At 34.9% G+C, this 19,285-nt stretch overlaps 1 protein-coding gene across 6 annotated transcripts in view; it reads right to left on the bottom strand.

The window, feature by feature from the left end:
• Positions 1-679: 679 nt before the first annotated feature.
• The window catches only part of RHOT1 (ras homolog family member T1), a 67,822-nt gene continuing 49,216 nt past the window's right edge, over positions 680-19,285 (bottom strand). For 2 of the 6 annotated variants that reach the window (XM_012737205.2, XM_075994346.1), the window contains exons 17-21: positions 19,012-19,131; positions 17,804-18,006; positions 16,663-16,758; positions 14,880-15,002; positions 680-1,793 (exon numbers count right to left, since the gene is read on the bottom strand). In XM_012737205.2, coding sequence (XP_012592659.1) covers positions 1,676-1,793; positions 14,880-15,002; positions 16,663-16,758; positions 17,804-18,006; positions 19,012-19,131 — 660 coding nt within the window. In that variant the 3' untranslated portion in view covers positions 680-1,675. The remainder of the gene's footprint in view (positions 1,794-14,879; positions 15,003-16,662; positions 16,759-17,803; positions 18,007-19,011; positions 19,132-19,285) is intronic. The other 4 variants (XM_012737567.2, XM_075994347.1, XM_012737474.2 and 1 more) reach the window with 3 other exon arrangements.

Here is a 19,285-nt window from a genome sequence, read left to right as displayed (position 1 = left end):
AACACGCCACTTTTCACCTCTTGGCAACAAACTTTCTTTCTTCTGTTTCTCAAAATCCTAATAGTCTATAATGCATATTCATTTAAAGCAATATTTCAGTCAAAACAGAAAAGAACTTGGAAGGAAAGAATTAACTGTCATTGAAAGCTATACAACTAACAAATTTATTTGGTAAATGGGAAATTCTGAGAAAATAATAAAAATGAAGAGTTACCAGATCTCTGTTTCATTTTCCTCTTCCTCAAATTTAAAAAGGAAATGGGGGGAGGGGAGAGACAGGGAAGTATGCAAGTAAATATGGCATATATTATTTTACAAGCTTATAGCTAGTAAGTTACGCTGTTACTAGTTGCTCAAGAAGTGTGATCTTGCAAGAAAATGTCCCTCAGAACAACAAAGAGGAAAAATCATGTTAAAGGAGAAAATGAACTTGCACACTATAGCAGAAACCACATCAATCAGGTATGTGTAGGGGAAAACAATTGGCCTTTCCTAAGAATAGATTTCTCTACAACTTTTAAATAGAGTTCCTCTTACATATATAAATCATATTTGACTTCTTTCCTAGTATTATCTTTTTATGTAAAAAATAATTTTCAATGGAAGAGCGATAGAAACCAGAGGACTTCACTCACATCTATACAGTAATATTTACTTTGTATGACAAAAAAACTCAAGGTCACAGTACACAGTAGTTATTTATTTAAATAGTTGAAAAGGTTGGTGATGGAAAAAATAGGTTTATCGTGAGAGTTTATATTCATTAGATTTATTTTATCATTAAAAAAAGTGCTGCCTCTAGGTTATCCTAGCCAGATATAGAACACACTTCATGACACATGCAGCTACTGCAATATGCTATAACAGACACAGCCATTATAGAATGATGTACACTTTGGGAGGAAATTCAACAGTAGTAAGGGTGACTCTTTATTTAAACTAAAAACATTGATAATATACAAATTGTTTTTCTCATTTGATTGAAAGGGCTATAAAATTCGACATACTGACAAAGGAAGCAACATAATCACATAGATAACGCCTCTGCTAATTGCTTTTACCTTACTCTTTTCTTAAAAGAATCTCGCACTCAGCTATACAATTTTCTAGACTGAATGATGGCTTCAAGGCTGGCCTACCAGAAGTGACTGAAAGAAAGTCATATTGGTAAGCTGACACTGGCTTGTGTATTTTCAAAAACGGAGAGAAAATGGCAAATTGTGCCTCATGTACTTATAGAACTCAAAGGATCATTCTGAGTAAATATGAAATAAATAAGTGATCCATGAGTAAATACAATCTCTGGGGCTGACTGAGAACTAGGAGACTGAGCCAAATGAGCACTAACAATACCATGTAGAAACGTCTAGAAACGTCATTTCTAGTACTCAGTTTGGGAGACCATATCTTGCTTGAATATGTACATTATTTACAAAATATTCCCTTTTGGCCTCTGAAATTTAGCCATTTTAGTTTGGCTGTTAGCTGTTTTCTTTCCATATGCTACCCAATACTGCAGTTATAACTATCATTAAAATACTCTTATGCATGAATTACAAATATTAATAAAGTAACTCTGCATGTATAAATATCTCAATATTTCTAGCAGAATTTAAAGCATTCAGAATGTACATAAAAGTATTTGTTTTTGGTAGGGCCAGTATTTTTTTTTTAATCATCGTTGTTTCAATAATGCTTTGTACATAGCAAAGCCCAAAACTGCAAAAACAGTAGCACCAAAACTTGCTCGAAGCCAAAATGTGGAGCTCTTGAGGTCAGCTTGTGTCACGTGCCTGTAGTCAGAAAATATAATTAATATTTAAAACATGATTAGTATGAAAATCTTATACCAGTTATGTAACAGTCTACTTTAGGGAAGTATTAGCACACTTGTCAGGCTAATTGCATACAGTAATGCTTACCAAAAACATTTATCAATATAGCCATGTGTACATTGCTTAATTATTACCTTAAGAAAATGACATAATATAGACATTACTAAAGACAAATGTCTTTGCAATTAGCTATTACTTGGGAGTAGACATCTAAAATTTTACACATTTTCTTCACATGGGAAATGAAGATGTTAGACAAATCAACCTACTACTTTTTACTACCACCACAGTCCTTCAAAATGAGTTCTCACCATTTTGAGGGTCTATTTATGGAACTTAGATAATATGCAATCTCCTGTCCCCACAAACGGAAAGCTATTTTGTAAGCAGTTAAGCGACAAGTGATAATACTTTTCTAAGAGTGACAATTAAAGTTAACTTTGGAAATATTGAGCCCCATAAAAATTTACCAAAAATATCCCAAAGTGGGAGGAAAAGGTTTGCCAGTTTGCATTAATTTGGTTACTGCTAATTAAAGAGAAAAAAAAAACAAACCCTGGTGTTAGTCAGACAGGCAGTGATAATGGTACCAACTAAAGGACATGATGTAACACGATGGATTGAAAGGTAATGACATAAAAGAAGCCAAATTATGCATGACAAGAACAGGGGCAGCCTGTACACACACTGAGTTGTGAGCATGCTCAGTTAATAACACTGCTAAGCACCCTCGAGAGTCTCAAGTATGACAGCTTACCACCAAGAGGATAAAGCTTTAAAGCAAAGGCTGGAACATTTTATTCAAATTGTCACTGATGTCTTAGATAAACGAACACAATTAAAGTGATGTAGAAAACTTACAGAATTAAGAGCTTAGAGAGGCTATCTAGTTTAGGTTGTTATTTTACAACTAAGTTAAACAGATTTGTAGCAAAAGTCAGACGTCATTAAAAGATCAAGACACTGACACGCGTAAGAGAGTTAAAAGCCAAGAATTCAAATTGCATAAAACTACTTTGCCTCAGTAACAGTCACAGAATGATGAGACTAGTTACCACAAAATTCAGTCTGTACATCCCTAGAAACAAATCTATTATACAACACAAGCCAGAGTGCTCCATGCTTATCACTATGGCAAAGCAACACACAACACTCCAATTTCTTATCCTTACCAGTTTCTATTAAAGAAAAAAAAAATCATTCCTCACATAATTATTTTTAACAAAGCAAAGTGATAACTCCTACCTTGCAAGTTAGTTCTTCTAACAGGCAATGGTTTATTACAAAAAAAAAAGTTAGGGGAGAGAATACTTAGGTTTTTTCCCAGTTGGAAACACTCCAACAAGGCCAACCCACTGGTTGTGGGAAATGTTACCTGGCTTCAAGAAAAAGTGGACCATGGGATGACTCCATGAAGATGGAATCTTCTACAGAGCGGACGGCGTGCACCTGATGAGTAATACTGCCTTCGTCGTCTGCTAACAGCATGGCACCCCACTCAGCTACCCGGGCTCTTAACCTTTTATACACATGCACACAGTTTGCAGTTCACAGAGGAGCTCACAAAAGAAGGGGACTCAAAATAACATCTCTCAATTATATATCCCACACATAAATTGAGTTGCCACCCTATATGATGCATCTTATGCTTTCTATATTTAAAATAAATGTATTCTATAGCAAATTGCCAAACTTAAAAGAAATCCTATCTATATGTACTCTTTTAAAACATTCACACACCAGACAAGGAAACCTAAAGCTGTTACATACATTCTCCTAAATATCCCTCTCAGGCTGATCTTGGTATATATGAAACACTAAGAGAAGTCCTTGAAACCAACACCATAGTGGTACCTGACATGTGGTAAACTGTAAGTATTTCATGTGAAATGAAGTTAACAACTGTTAGTCATGAAGTTTATAGATGCTTATAATTTCAAACTATCAAAAACTACAAACATATGTCTGTGAAAAATTGAGTCCAACATCCCAAACTCAGACCAATATGGACCCTGAAGAAAATAACAAAGTTTACAACTCCAAGTCAACAGAGATGTGTGGAATTTAAAGTGAGAACATAGCCTAAAAGTATGTAAGAGCTTTTGCTTCAGCTTTGGTCTCCCTGTGATTATCATGCATCTTCACTGTTGCAGATTTTTGTGTGTGTGTTTTTTTTTTAATCTTTTTTTTTTCCAGCATACTATGGGGGCACAAATGTTAAAGTTACATATATTGCCCATGCCCCACCCCCTCGAGTCAGAGCTTTAAGCGTGACCATCCCCCAAACGTTGTACATCTCACTCATTGTGTTTGTATATACCCATCCTCTCCTCCCCCCTTTGGTTTTGTTTTTGAATTTTCACTTTTTTTTTTATCTTGGGGGGGGAAAGGAATTAGGATTTAAGCTAGCTGTAATCAACTTAAAATGAGTCAAAATGATTTCTCATAAATAGTCTTCAAGTATGGATATTTGTTTCACACAGCTCCCTTTGTTGTGTTTTAAAATGTATCATCACTGATGAGCTAATATATGGTGACTGACTTTATTGCTTAGTTTTCTTTAGCATTTCAAGATCAATATAAATACGTGTTCAAGATACAGCTAGTTTAAAACTTAAAGCAACTATTAACTCAAAATATATTGCAATGGCCCTATCAATGTTACAGTAGTTGTTTAAGACGATTTTAGACATAGAAAGCTTAAAGAACTATTTTATGCCTTTATCATGTGCATTTAAAAGCTGCACTACCAGACTCTATTTATAAAAGAGAAAGCATTTATAATGGATGGCACACTTGTCATTGCTTAGCTGACACAACTTGAATAGAGAATAATCTGATCTTAATTGTAACCCATGAATATAAAAAATGGATTCATATTTGTCATTTCAGTTCTCAGAGGCAGAGTAACAGTTTTATAAAGCTGCTTTCTGATTTGTTTCTAAACTTAAGCAGAAATAATTCTTCCACTATTCAAAAGCACAATTCTTACAAAATGACACACAAAATATCATCTTTCAGTAAATTATAATATCTTATTGCATAGTTTTTTTTCTTTTTAAAGTTTACATTGCTTTTTTTTTTTTTTAATTTTAATTTTTTTTTTTTTTTTTTTTTTGAGACAGAGTCTCACTTTTTTGCCCAGGCTAATGCTGTGGCGTCAGCCTAGCTCACAGCAACCTCAAACTCCTGGGCTTAAGCAATCCTCCTGCCTCAGCCTCCCAAGTAGCTGGGACTACAGGCATGCGCCACTGTGCCCGGCTAATTTTTTCTATATATATTAGTTGGCCAATTAATTTCTTTCTATTTATAGTAGAGTCGGGGTCTCACTCTTGCTCAGGCTGGTTTCGAACTCCTGGCCTCGAGCAATCCACCCGCCTTGGCCTTCCAGAGTGCTAGGATTACAGGCGTGAGCCACCATGCCTGGCCTTTACATTGCTTTTAAATACAAAAAAGATAATATATACTTCTTAGAAAATCTATGGAAAAAAAGCAAAGTAAGAAGAGAAAGAAAATCACCAAGTCTTGTTACCCAGGGCAGCTAATTAAAATTTCAGTTATTTCCTTTTAGGCTTTTTAATGTAGTTTTTACATAGCTGCAAACATAATATGTGTGATTTATATATTTTTTTCCAAATTTGCTATAATGTAAGGACTTTTCCATCAATTATGAAAACTTTTTTTTTTTTTTTTTGAGACAGGGTCTTGTTCTGTTGCCCAGGCTAGAGTGTAGTGGCATGATCATAGCTCACTGCAGCTTCAAACTCCTGGGCTTAAGTGATCCTCCTGCCTTAGCCTCAGCTTCCTAAGTAGCTGGGACAACTGGTGCATACTACCATGCCTGGCTAATTTTTAAACTTTTTAAAGAGACAAGATCTTTCTATGTTGCTCAGACTGGTCTCGAACTCCTGGCCTCAAGTGATCGTCCTCCTAATTCGGCCTCCCAAAGTGCTAGGATTATAGGTGTGAGTTTTTGTACCCAACCTGATTATAAATAGCTGGATTATATTCCATTCTCCTATTGTAAGCTATCTCCATTTACTGATGACTATTAAAAAAGTGATGGAATATCTTTCTACATAAGATTTTTTGCTGTATTTAGGATATTTTCCTTAGGATAAACCTCAGAAATTAATATTACAGTGTCCAAAAATGTGTATTTGTGTGTATATGTGTAGAAGTTCTCTTTTTTACCTAGTAATATACAGGAATCATCAAATTTTCCTATTCTATGTGGAATAAGATCATTTAGTTCAGCAATATCTCTTTTTTTTTTTTTTTTTTGAGACTGAGTCTCGCTTTGTTGTCCAGGCTAGAGTGAGTGCCATGGCGTCAGCCTAGCTCAAAGCAACCTCAAACTCCTGGGCTCAAGCAATCCTACTGCCTCAGCCTCCCGAGTAGCTGGGACTACAGGCATGTGCCACCATGCCCGGCTAATTTTTTATATATATATCAGTTGGCCAATTAATTTCTTTCTATTTATAGTAGAGACAGGGTCTCGCTCTTGCTCAGGCTGGTTTTGAACTCCTGACCTTGAGCAATCCGCCTGCCTCGGCCTCCCAGAGAGCTAGGATTACAGGCGTGAGCCACCGCACCCGGCCAGCAATATCTCTTTTTAGAACATAAGAAATAATGACTAAATGCTGGGATATAACACTAACTAATCATTTGCAACTTGTGAGAGTTATGAAGTTTTTTGGTAGAATTTCCTGTGTCTGCTATGTTGGCCTTCTGGCTTAGAAGTGCTGAGGGCACATACATCTGTCAGTCATCAAGATCTCCTTGACACAGGTGTGGGAGCCAACCGACACGTTTGAACTTGGGTATTACTAAGGCTGCTGCTTAATAATGGTGAGAGAAGAAAATGTTTCAAAATTCAGGCAATAAAGAATTAAATGAAGAATTGTTTGTGTGAATAGTCACACAAGGCATATATAAGGTGACCAAAATTCCTGTGTACCTTTGCACTGAATACTTTAGGCATATGTCAGGCCAGGTGCGGTGGCTCACACCTGTAATCCTAGCACTCTGGGAGGCCGAGGCGGGTGAATCGCTCAAGGTCAGGAGTTCGAAACCAGCCTGATCAAGAGCGAGACCCTGTCTCTACTAAAAATAGAAAGAAATTAATTGGACAACTAAAATACATATAAAAAATTAGCCAGGCATGGGTGGCACGTGCCTGTAGTCCCAGCTACTTGGGAGGCTGAGACAGAAGGATTGCTTGAGCCCAGGTTGCTGTGAGCTAGGCTGACACCATGACACTCTAGCCTGGGCAACAGAGTGAGACTCTGTCTCAAAAAAAAAAAAAAAAAAAAAAAAGGCAGACTTTACAAAAGGCTTTTGATTAATTTTGTAATTTATGGTAAATATAAGAATAATATAAGAACATGAATTAAAACCTTTACTGGCTTTATGTATTGAACCAATAATAAATAAAGCAAATATTATCAATTGTAATATTTAGAAATGTAAAGTATCAAATCCTATAGGGTTCAGGGAAATAAATCTATTCTAGTTATTCTCAAATAGGGTATTTTTAATACTCTAGTTGAAATTGTTTTTTATAATCTGTCACATGACTTTACATGTGAGGTATAAAAACTATATTGTAGAGATCGAAGAAAAGTCTGCAAAAATTAGAACTTGAAGAAGGGAAATAATTCAGAAAGGGCCAGATAGCAATTAACCTTATCTTAGACTGCAAGCAATTATAAAGAGGAAAAAAACATAGAACTCAACAGCACCAAAGCTAAGAGACTTTTCTCAGCGTGGCTCCAGCCAAATAGTCGCTTTTCTCAGTCTTCCCATGTAACTTCTCATCTTGCCAAGCTAACCTTTCCAATCAACTAAGAGATGCACAAACGCACTAATATGAATTGCCTTCTAATTCTGTAACTCTATCCATATACAAATCTCAGGTATAAACTTTTAAGCTAATACTCTGAAACAGCTGGCATAACTGTAATACATGTGTACCTGAAGTTACCGGGGCACAGAGTTGTCATGTAAAGCTCGCTCTTATTTGCAATTATATAACTCAAGTTGAAAACTGTACTGAAGTCATCACTGAGTTTTCTGTCTTTACTATTCCATTTCTAAAAAACGTCTTCTGGACCTCCCTGTTTTTTTATTCCTCTAAATGTTTCCATCTGGTAAAGTGTTTTCTATTTTTATTTCTAATAATAATACCACTACTGCTAGTAATATTATTTCTAATAATAATACCACTACTGCTTTTAATAATGACAATTTTCCTAATTGAACTAGTAGGCATGAATATTTTGATAAGATATTTCTCAAAATAGGTTAAGAAATCTATATACAGCGTTTAACAAAGATGAACTGCAACACAAACCATAAGCAAGCTGTTAACTGAGCATGCCTAAATAGTAACACACATTGGAAAAGGAATAGGTGTGCATCAATGTCAAGCAATGCTTTACCAAGCATTAGGAAAATCTGAAATTATAGATAATAAAAGATACACAGAAAATGTTCTAATATCTGTATGTTAACTAGTGATACTTAAGGATCAGATTAGGCAAACTCCACTCTCTCATGTCCTTTAATATACCAAGCAAACAGCAAAAATTTAAAAATTATAAGCAGCAGCAGCTTACTTAATGAGAATCTATAATAGAAACTCTCATATAATTTTAAATTAATGACTATGTATACAAATTCAAAGAACACCCTTGTAAAGACTTTCATACAAGGGAACATAGAAGTTTCATAAGAAACTAAAACAGGACTTCCTTGATATAGTATTTTATTATAACATAATACCCCAAGAACTCTTAGATTCTAAATACCTAACAACATTAAGATTCCCAGGACACTAACCTCTTCATAAGGCAATCCTATGAAAAAGTAGTTCTTTTTGGTCTGACAATAATAAAATCCTTTCTTCAAAAAAGGGCTCCTATATTAAGCAACATGAGTTCAAAATGCATAAAGAAGGAACTTGGGTGACGAATGCAAGGGTACATGAAGCGCCTTAAAATAAATGTACATATATTCAATTAAAAATACATTAAAATAGGGTAAAATTACAATGGGGATGATGACTATCCATCATCCCTTTGAGTCTCTGTAAAAATTCAGTATGAATTATATACTTGTTTACCAAAGTAACATGCTACTACCAAACTTAAGAAGTAACATGAATAAACAACTTACACAGTTAATGCAAATCATAAAATGGAATGTTAGAAATTCTAAAATCAAATATGCACCAAAGGAAATCACACCAAAATAATAAATTATAAATAAATAATTTTAATTAAATTATAGGTTAGGAGAAGCGGTGGGGTTATACACAGAAACCTAGCTGGGAAAGAGATCGAGAGGATTAAAGAAGTGACCAAGTGGCACACACAAATGAAAACGAACACCTAAAGGAAAGGACAAATTAAAGTTCACAGCACATTAAAATATAGTAACATTCTCATGCAAAGTAGGAGTGTTCTCAAGTTGGAGTAATAAATACTTAATAAATAAAAATCCTGGGTAGTTCAAACCAACAATCAAGCTCATTCCTACATAATCATTTTATCACTTTCAGATTTAAAAGGTATTCAAAAATTAAAACATATTGAAAAGGTATTTTTCTCCAGTAACATGATTTATACCATATGAAATGAAATCATTCCCAAAGATTAAAATCATCTGACCACATGTTAATCATCCTCCAACTGAATTTAAATTCAAATAATTCCAATCATTCATAAATTATTCTAAAGAAAAACATAAACCTATACAGATCTAAGAGTGAAACCATAATTAGTAAAGTACAAAGTTACATGTGAGACAGATGTGTGTTTAGTCTAACACTACTCTCACATGTTGAAATCAATACACATTCCGTTAAATTGGAAAGAAAAAAATTAGTAGCACAGACTTAAAATATGTAGTGTCAGTAAATAGACTCAAGAAAAGACTTAATTTTTTTCCAGCAAAAAACAGTTTCAGAAATTAATCTATTGAAACTACCTAAACTCATGATCAGGTTACAGCACTTTCTTTTTTAGCATGAGGGACTAAGGTCACAGAAAATGTAACCAAAATTAAAAAAAAAAATTTAGTGACATTATTTAGAAGGGTATTTAAAGGCAGCTATCATATCTTCTTCATCTTCAAATTTTGTCTCAGTTCACAGCAAGGAGGTTCTTATCCAAAGTGGTTACTTAAATAGGTACTTAAATATTTTGAATGAATAAATCAAGGAGGGGGTTAGGGGCAGGAGAGTAGCAGGAGAAATGTGGCCTCAAACATGTATTATATCCGGTAGAAATTTCTATTTCAGTGACTAAAATTTTTACAAGCATACTAAAACAATGCATTAATTTGAGGCCAGTATGTATCAATTTTTGTCTACTAATTTAATTCTTTTCAGATATTTAATGAAACTTTTTACTTAAAAATGACAAACCTTTTAGAACTGTTCTTTCACAACTGTAAATCAAACACTAAGCATGGTAGTTCTGATTTCTAAAAACAAAGGCTTAAGACTTAGTGTTAAATTGGAACCCTCTCTATTGAATGAAGTACAGTGAAAAATTCTTCTTTTTTTTTTTGAGACAGTCTCACTCTGTTGCCCGGGCTAGAGTGCCGTGGTGTCAGCCTAGCTCACAGCAACGTCAAAAAACTCCTGGGCTCAAGCAATCCTACTGCCTCAGCCTCCCGAGTAGCTGGGATTACAGGCATGCACCACCATGCCTGGCTAAATATATATATATATATATTTGTTTTGTTTTGTTTTTGTTTTTTTGGTTTTGTTTTGTTTTTTTTTTTAGTTGTCCAGCTAATTTCTTTCTATTTTTTTAGTAGAGACTGGGGTCTCATTCTTGATCAGGCTGGTCTTGAACTCTTGAGCTCAAACGATCTGCCCACTGTGGCCTCCTAGAGTGCTAGGATTACAGGGTGAGCCACCACACCTGGCCACAGTGAAAAATTCTTAAATGACTTTTACTTAGCTAATCAATCTTTCTTTTGCTTATTTAACATTAAAATATGTCTAACACAGCAAACCAATAGTGACCAATCACCAAGGCTGCCAAAACCTGAGAAGTAATAGGAAAAAGTAGTTCCATTTTCACTCCACCACCCAATAATTTTTTCAAATTTTTCATGGGAAAGGAGAAAAATATTGGTGGTGGGGGGGAAGCAGAGACATTTTCATTCCATAGATGGTCTTTTTTAGGCCTCTACCATCATGACTCTAGGCCATACCTTAAGACTGAGGTTGTAAACAAGTGGCCTATAAACATGCTTTGTTCTGATTACTTCTTTTAAATAAAGTACCTCCCTCTCCTTCTTTCTTTAACTTGGCCACTTTCATTCATTTACATTATCCATCCAGGCCCTGTGGGCACTGAGGTCTTGGCCCCCACCCACCTATCTTACCTTTTATCAACTATAAGAAACTTCAATATAGAACCCCTAAAATTCCACTGTACTTCCATTAAATAAATGATTGAAATACTAACAGGGATAAGGAAGGAGTTCTTTGAAAGGTACACGGGGTTCCCTACTCATCTTTTTCATTCTATTCTTGATTACCAGATATCAGTGATGTGTGCTGACACTACCATTAAATTATCTCTAGTTCATAAATAGATATGACAAAATGAACTGATTTCTCTTTGAGGATCGCTGTATAGAATAATTTACTATGAGCAAGCATATTCATTTAACACATTAACTGCCATGTGAGTTGTATTTAACTCATTCTAGTTTTGAGCCAGGGGCCCCATGAAGCATATGTAACCCACATATCTCTTTACCTTGGGAGCCTCATGGTGCGTTGGCAACTCACGCTGTTGTGCTGTAGCATACGTGTTATATGATGGGTGGCCCCCCTGGGCAAAACCCCACAGTTGGTTCGTGAAAATCTTACTTGTTGATGTTCTCATTGTTACAATTAATATCGACAATTTAACTGCATATAATTCACGAATAGAAAACAATAAAAAATGACAAATTTTTCATTAAATTGAAAGGATTGCTGTATTTTCAAAGTTTCTATTTTATTTTCATAATAAAACACAGTGGCCCCAAGGAAAAATTTTTCTAGTGTGGCAGTCAATGTGTTAATGCACATCCACCCTATTTCATTTGGAAGCTGACTAAACTGACCTAGGAATAAAATTGTCACCAGAGACGCAGACAACGAATCAATCTGTAATTATGGACAATCAAGAGCTTCTAGACTAGATAATAAAATAGGTAGTTTGTTATCACCAATTACTGGGAGCCAAGGTGAGTGCACCAATAAGACATCAAATAGTATCGCTTCCTATTTAAATAATGACTACATTGGTAGATCAGAGGAATGTGGTAGAAATTATATACTGATTTTAGAAAAATCCTTCATGAAATCTCTGATAAGACATGAAGATAAAATGTGGGCTGGATAATAATATATATATATTTTTTTTTTTTTTTTTTTTTTTGAGACAGAGTCTCGCTTTGTTGTCCAGGCTAGAGTGAGTGCCGTGGCGTCAGCCTAGCTCACAGCAACCTCAAACTCCTGGGCTCGAGTGATCCTTCTGCCTCAGCCTCCCGAGTAGCTGGGATTACAGGCATGCGCCACTATGCCCGGCTAATTTTATATATATATATATCAGTTGGCCAATTAATTTCTTTCTATTTATAGTAGAGACGGGGTCTCGCTCTTGCTCAGGCTGGTTTTGAACTCCTGACCTTGAGCAATCCGCCCGCCTCGGCCTCCCAAGAGCTAGGATTACAGGCGTGAGCCACAGCGCCCGGCCTGGATAATAATATATTTTTAATTGACTGAAAAATCCTTCCCTAAGAATTCTGAACCTGACATTGGAAAAGAGTTCTGTAGCGGAATACTATAGGACTTGCTTTAGCACGCTTTCTCTCTCTCCAACCTCTAGGTATTCAACATTATTTTTTTTTATCAGTAACTTGAAAGATAAGACATATCTACCAAATTTGCAAATAACAGAATGCTGAGAGAGATATATAATGGGACAAATGACAGAAATAATGTTTGAAATGACTGATCTAGAACAAATGGATCAAAAAGAATATGACATTTAGTAGAGATACATATGTATCTGCATTTAGATTCAAAGTGTTAACTAAAAATGTCAAATACATGATTAGAAAGGAGGGGACATCTCCCTCAATCCCAGGAATAATATATGTTAACAGTGGGATGGGGCTGCTAAGTAAGTCATGCACTAGACAGGTGCTGTCCTAACTGTGGAACACGACTGCCAATTGTCCTGGACTAGACAGACCACATTTGGAGCACTGTTATCCATTCTCCATGGTACCTTTTAAGAGGTACGCTGAAAACCTAAAGGGCTTTCAGATAAGGACAACCAGGAATGATGAGGTCACTAAACCATCTAATTTAAGAAAAGGCTGAAAGAAATGGGGAAGTTCTACCTGGAGAAGAGAAAATTAGGGGAGACATGATGGCCGTCTTCAAAAGTCTGAAGGATTGCTATGTTGAAGAGGGAGTAGAATAGTCGTATGTTGTTCTAAAGGGCAGAACTAAAACTAAAGGAGAGAAAGTTACAGGGAAAACATTTTAGTTAAAAAAAATAAAAGCAAAAGCAAAAACCCTCTCCAATGAGGAAAGCCATGAGCAGATAAATAGCACTCTCTCAGAAAGGCTTGCAGGAAGGCATTCTAACAGGAGGTTAGGCCAGATGAATTCTAGAATCCCTTCCATTAATATTCCCGACGCTGGAGCTCCTGAACGTTGTTTGGTTTGAACTATCCTTGCACGTTCTCAGTCAGTCATCGTGAGAGAATCTGTCTGGGTTACTACTTTACAAGATGCCACTCAAAGGACAGAGGGAGAACTTTACCAGCAAATGAATGTGGTGATTCCTTCAAAGCAGTCACCTGAGAGGCTGCATTCTTATTCCAGAGCTGCTAGCACTCAAAACATCACTGAAACTCTGAGAATGCCTTCAAAATCTGTTTCTGACTCACATAAGAAATAGACTCACTGTATCATAGACACATCTACCATATTGCTGGCAGACACAAACTGTATCATCATTTGATACAGCTGGAGTCTAGCCCTCAGTGAGTGTCTAATGGTGAACCAAATAACTGACCTATTTCTAACCAAAATCTATTATTTAGCTTGATCATCCATTTTAATCAAGCACAGCTCCCAATGACTTTTAAATGATTTCAAAAACCTAATTCATCCTTAGACACATACAAATTTGATGTCAGATACAAATTAATATTACATAGGCTCTTAAATGATCACAAATGTAAAACTGATTTGACAAAGGTAGCATAAATAGAATAAGAATATAACCTTCCAAGTTCATTGCTTTGAGGGAATGTATACATCCTTTTTTTCTCTTTCTTTTTTAAAAGCATATTACTTTATAGGAATGTTTTTGGCTCAATTATAAAGAACTCAAAAGCCAGTAGTACAGATCTTTTTTTTTTTCCATATTCCTGTGAGTCTTTAAAGTTACTATCTTCATTTCTAGAAACCATGTTCTTTCAAATAAATACTCCAGGTACTTAAAAGTAGAAGTAGATTATGATTATAAATGGTTTTGAGAATATAAATTTTTTTAAACCCAAAATACTACTCATATTACTATGGTTTTGATAAGATATACTAATTGAATATAAGCTGAGAATAGTATAACAGAATATCTTTTATTTGGGATCAGTGTGTCTTTTTCTTACTACAAAAGTCCTAATCTATTTTTACCACTCACAGCCAAAGGAATTTTTATCTCCCTATACATATTATCATCTAATAATAAAGATACTCCATCTTCCTTATGAAAAAAAATCCAAAGTCTTCTTTTATGGTCCTTTAAATATACCTATTAATTAAAAAACATTATTAAGGATGCTTCCCAAACTAAACATTGTCATCACAGTGAGGATTTTAGTGGAAGTTAGTTGGGCATCAGTCAGCTTGTTGTCTCTGTAGTGAGTATCTGTATTATAAATAGTTATCCATTTTTTTCTTTTGTATTTTAACAGAATGCCTGGTACCCAGTAAATAAAGTTAAGAACCTGTTAAGAACTGCAGTGAAGATTTTGTTCTTTACAGATTGCAGCAAGTCTGAGTTGAGGAAGTTCTGACAGATGCAAAATGTACACCTGTTGCAGGTGCACATACAGCGTAACCGGGCATGGCTGCGAAAACACACAGAAGGACAGGAGTTGAGTTCTTACTTACAAATATGGCACAAGTCAGGGTGTGCCAACTTAAAAAATATATTTAGGCATAAGCAACACTCTTTGTAGAAAGAAAAAGGACAGTGTGGCGCATGCTAAAGTTGTGCAGAATTCCACATTTGCCAAAAACATAATAAAAAGTAACAGCTTCCTCCTCCCTCCCTATAGAAAATCTAGGGAAAATTAAGCTAACGCTTTTGCTTTTTTTGGAGGGGGGATGGAATTATTTTTACATGAGCTTTAGTGGAATAAATATGCACAGCAATAGATGGCACCCTCGTCTAAATTAATAAAAAGAAAAGCTGAGTAAGCCATAGCACCCGCCAAAAGGATAAAGTTTGCTAGCATTTAATATAACATTCCCTCCTCCTCCTCCTCCTCCTCCTCCCTCAGCATACACACATGCCTGAAAACCAGGAAGGAGAAGAATGACAATACACAAAAGAGTCAAAAGACGAGTATATTCAACCCTAAGAAGATATGAACAACATCGTCTTTAATTCATCAAGCACCCTGGCTCCCAAAGGAAATCAAGATGCTTCATAAATTTCTTCTCGAACAAAATATAGGGTTAATTTCATCTGCTACCAAAACACAGCAGCTAAGTATGATAGATAGTATGAAACTCTGGGTAAGGATGTAAAAATCAACAATGGATCCAATTGAAATTAGATATGAAATTTGGGGAGGCTTTCTGACTCCTTTCTGGTTGAGTGGAGTTGCACTAGTTGGTACAGACACATGGGACAACCCATTTCACCTCAGCGCTAACTACCAAAGTAGGGTGTCTCCAGTGACTGTTTCAGTGGTCAGAGCCACTCATTCATACAAAGCCATCACACCACCCACGAAGAGATACTGGCGCAGAACCCACTCAGAAGAGCGCCACCTGATGAATCAATGCCATCACTTCCTGTAACACCTGAACATTTTTACAGGCTTCTCAGTCAAAGGACTGGCCCAAACTGACTTGGCTTAGCTTGTGAGATCTGATGAGACCACAGCACACGGTGGCATGGTTGTGGAGATTAGCAGCATCCCAATAATGCCTAATTCCCAACATGAAGAAAAACAAGAATTAATTTTTTAAAAACTTTTATAGGCTCAAGACATTCCTTTTTAAAATTTGACTTGTGATGATGAACGTATCACTGCTACTAAGTCACTGCCAGCTGTCATACTGGAATCCATTTGTTATTTTATAAATTGAATCTGACTCTTCAACATACACCAGGCTCCACCCACCAAAAAGGAGAGATGCAAAGTATGCTTAGCAACAGGGAGATGCTTCATGAGAAGTAGTTTGGGATTAACCACATAAACAAGTGTCCATGTATGTACATTTATCATATACACACACACACACACAAAGAATTATAGTAAAATGTTTTTAAGGATGCAGATCTAAAAACATAGATGCAGTTACTTGCAAGATTTAAAAAGTACATTTACAAAGCAAAGAAGACACCATAATATATAATTAGGCAGTAAGCCTGACCAAGCAGTGCGTTTCTAGATAATTATTAAATGTTAATTATGGCAAGAAAGGAGATTTGGTCATCCTATAAGAAAATGTCAACAAAGTCCCCACAGAAGTCATAAAGAAAAAGCAACTTACAAAGCAGTTTTTAGAAAGACCCAGATTTTTCTCAAATTCTCTATTCTATCAGTGTTGCCCATGTCTCGGGAGAGTCTGTCTCTGTAATGATCCTCTCTGCAGATAACATACATGAGAGTTTTAAAGCAAAGGTAAAACATAAATAAGGTTTTGCTTATCTTATAGTAATAGGAATGACTTGTCTTCCAATACAAATAGAAATTCAAGGATTTGTTGCCTATTCTAAAAGTATTAGTTAATAGAAGACCAGTAAAGTTAACTTTGATTTTAAAAATCTATACAAATTAATACTTTTCTTAAAAACTTCAGTGTTGGTTTATAGCAATGTTTATTACTCTATTTTATACTGTTTTTATAAGAAGAAAAATAATTTAGAGATTAACATAAGAATAAATAGAATAAGCTATAAGTCCTGAGAAACGCACTGCCTGAAAAACTATTAATATTTTGTTACAAAACAGGATTTATACAAACACACTACTTTGAGGAGAATGCCATAAGAACCATGCAATTTTAAGGCAGTTAGTAAACTACAAAGATGACCACAGTTATGTGCTTGTGCATATGCATGTATAGATATATAATAAATGTACATGAAATTTGTGGCTCATAACACTTAATGCAAAACATTTACGTAGTGGAAATTACAAATTACAACTACTTTTTACAGCACTTAAAAAGACATACTGAACTCAAACATACCCATAATTTCCACATAAATTCATAAAAGATTTTGGAAACCTTCACATACCCAAAGTCAATTAATCAACAGAAAAATATAAACTTTTTGTTCATATTGAAATGCTTCATAAGCATAAAGCAACATGATGCAAAACCCACTTACTACAGTAAGATTATTTTTTATGTTGGGTAGGGGGCTGTGTTTTATTGTACTATCCTTATTAAGATAGTTACAGCCTGCTCAAAAATATACAAATATCAGTAGCATTGTTTACATCATTTCATTATGACAGCCAAACCAAACTTGCATTTACTCAAATTTGTACCTTCTCATTAAAAAGTCTCTTTCTGTTGCTGAACAACTTCTATGTGACAAAGATTTCCCCCTCATGGCTAATAATGGCATGCAATGTTATTATGAACCATGCAACATGAAAATGAAGACAGAGCAAGTACTTACGGGTACATGGCCATTGTTGTCAATTTAACAAAGATATCCTTACTGGGTGCATCGGCAGTATTGCAAGTGAAGGCTTGTGGTGGAGGCATTTTATGTTTCCTGCAGAAATCGGTAGGCGAAATACTATATTCTTGTTTAACTTCATGCAGGTCTGACTTTGCAGCTACGATTAAGCAAGGTATTCTGCTGTCCATAAAGTGTTGCTATGGAATAAAAAACAAAATCAAAATCTGATAACAAGTTTAAAGACTACTATTTAATTAAAGTGAAAAAAATCTTCTCTGGATAGGCAAAACAACAATAGTTTCAAAGAGAGAAAATGAACCAAAAGGCAAAGAATGGCAGTGGTCTAGGTCAGACTCATATAATACGTAAGACCAGGACCATTTTTCTAATGCTGATAACAACAATACTGATTCTTTAGATCATCTACAATGTTTTAAAATATACTTTTTAATTAAAAAGACACATTAAACGTTTTAAAATATTAAAAAGTCCATCTAAATTCTTCCATCCTAATGAAGACTATTTTCATTTTTTCATATTACCTCTAGTCTTTGAGCATATATATTTATATCTATATAACTATAGTCACACCAGACATAACCATTTAAAAATGTAATACTATTTCTTCCATGTTCTTCAGAACCCAAAACTATTATTTTTAATGGCTGCTTAATATTTTACTAGATTATTTTACCTTACTTTGGTAAATCATCCTATTGTTAGCCATCTAGATTATTTCCAGTTTTTTGCTATTAAAAGCTATGATAGAATAAATACCTTTGTACCTATAGTTTTTTACTCTTACTAAATCTTGTTGATAATCTCAAAATGACTGATAGACTTTGAAAATTTCTGCTTTATCTCCTCACTATGGCTGTTATTCTTGGTATAACTGGCAATATATAATCCATATGCATTTCTAAAAGCCAAGAGGACCCTCCATTAATACAAAAGTTCTTAACCGGGAATGCACATCAGAATCATGAGGAATTTTTTTTTTTTTAGAAATATGTATGTCTGGGACTCTACCACTTCAAAACAAAACTAGAACCTTTAGGGATGGGGTAGAGATGTCTTTAATATATATTTTTAAAAGCTCCACAAATGATTTTGTTGCATTTTTATGGTTAGGAAAGACCACACTGCAATTCTATTAAAACTAAATGTTTTATATTTAGTCATAGTCTGTAAGAGTAACAAACCTTAAAAATCCTGGCACAGTATTCAAAGGATTTGGGATTACTGACATCATATACCAAGCACACAACATCACAAATGATCTCAGCTTCAGTTAGAAATTCCGATTCTGAGATATCATGCAACTTGTAAAAAGAAAAAGATAATGAGAAATGTAAGTATCATAATATTGATGTATAAAGTCATGATGTTTTATTACTAGCTCAACTGGACTTCCTAATAAAATTGTACTAGTTAAGCATAACTTTCAGACCATTGTTAGGAGTACAAAGTATTGAC

Source organism: Microcebus murinus, chromosome 18 (genome assembly GCF_040939455.1).
Source record: "Microcebus murinus isolate Inina chromosome 18, M.murinus_Inina_mat1.0, whole genome shotgun sequence".
NCBI classification, from domain to species: Eukaryota; Metazoa; Chordata; class Mammalia; order Primates; family Cheirogaleidae; genus Microcebus; species Microcebus murinus.
The sequence above is the reverse complement of the archived record's forward strand: the minus strand, read 5'-3'. Positions and strand labels throughout refer to the sequence as shown.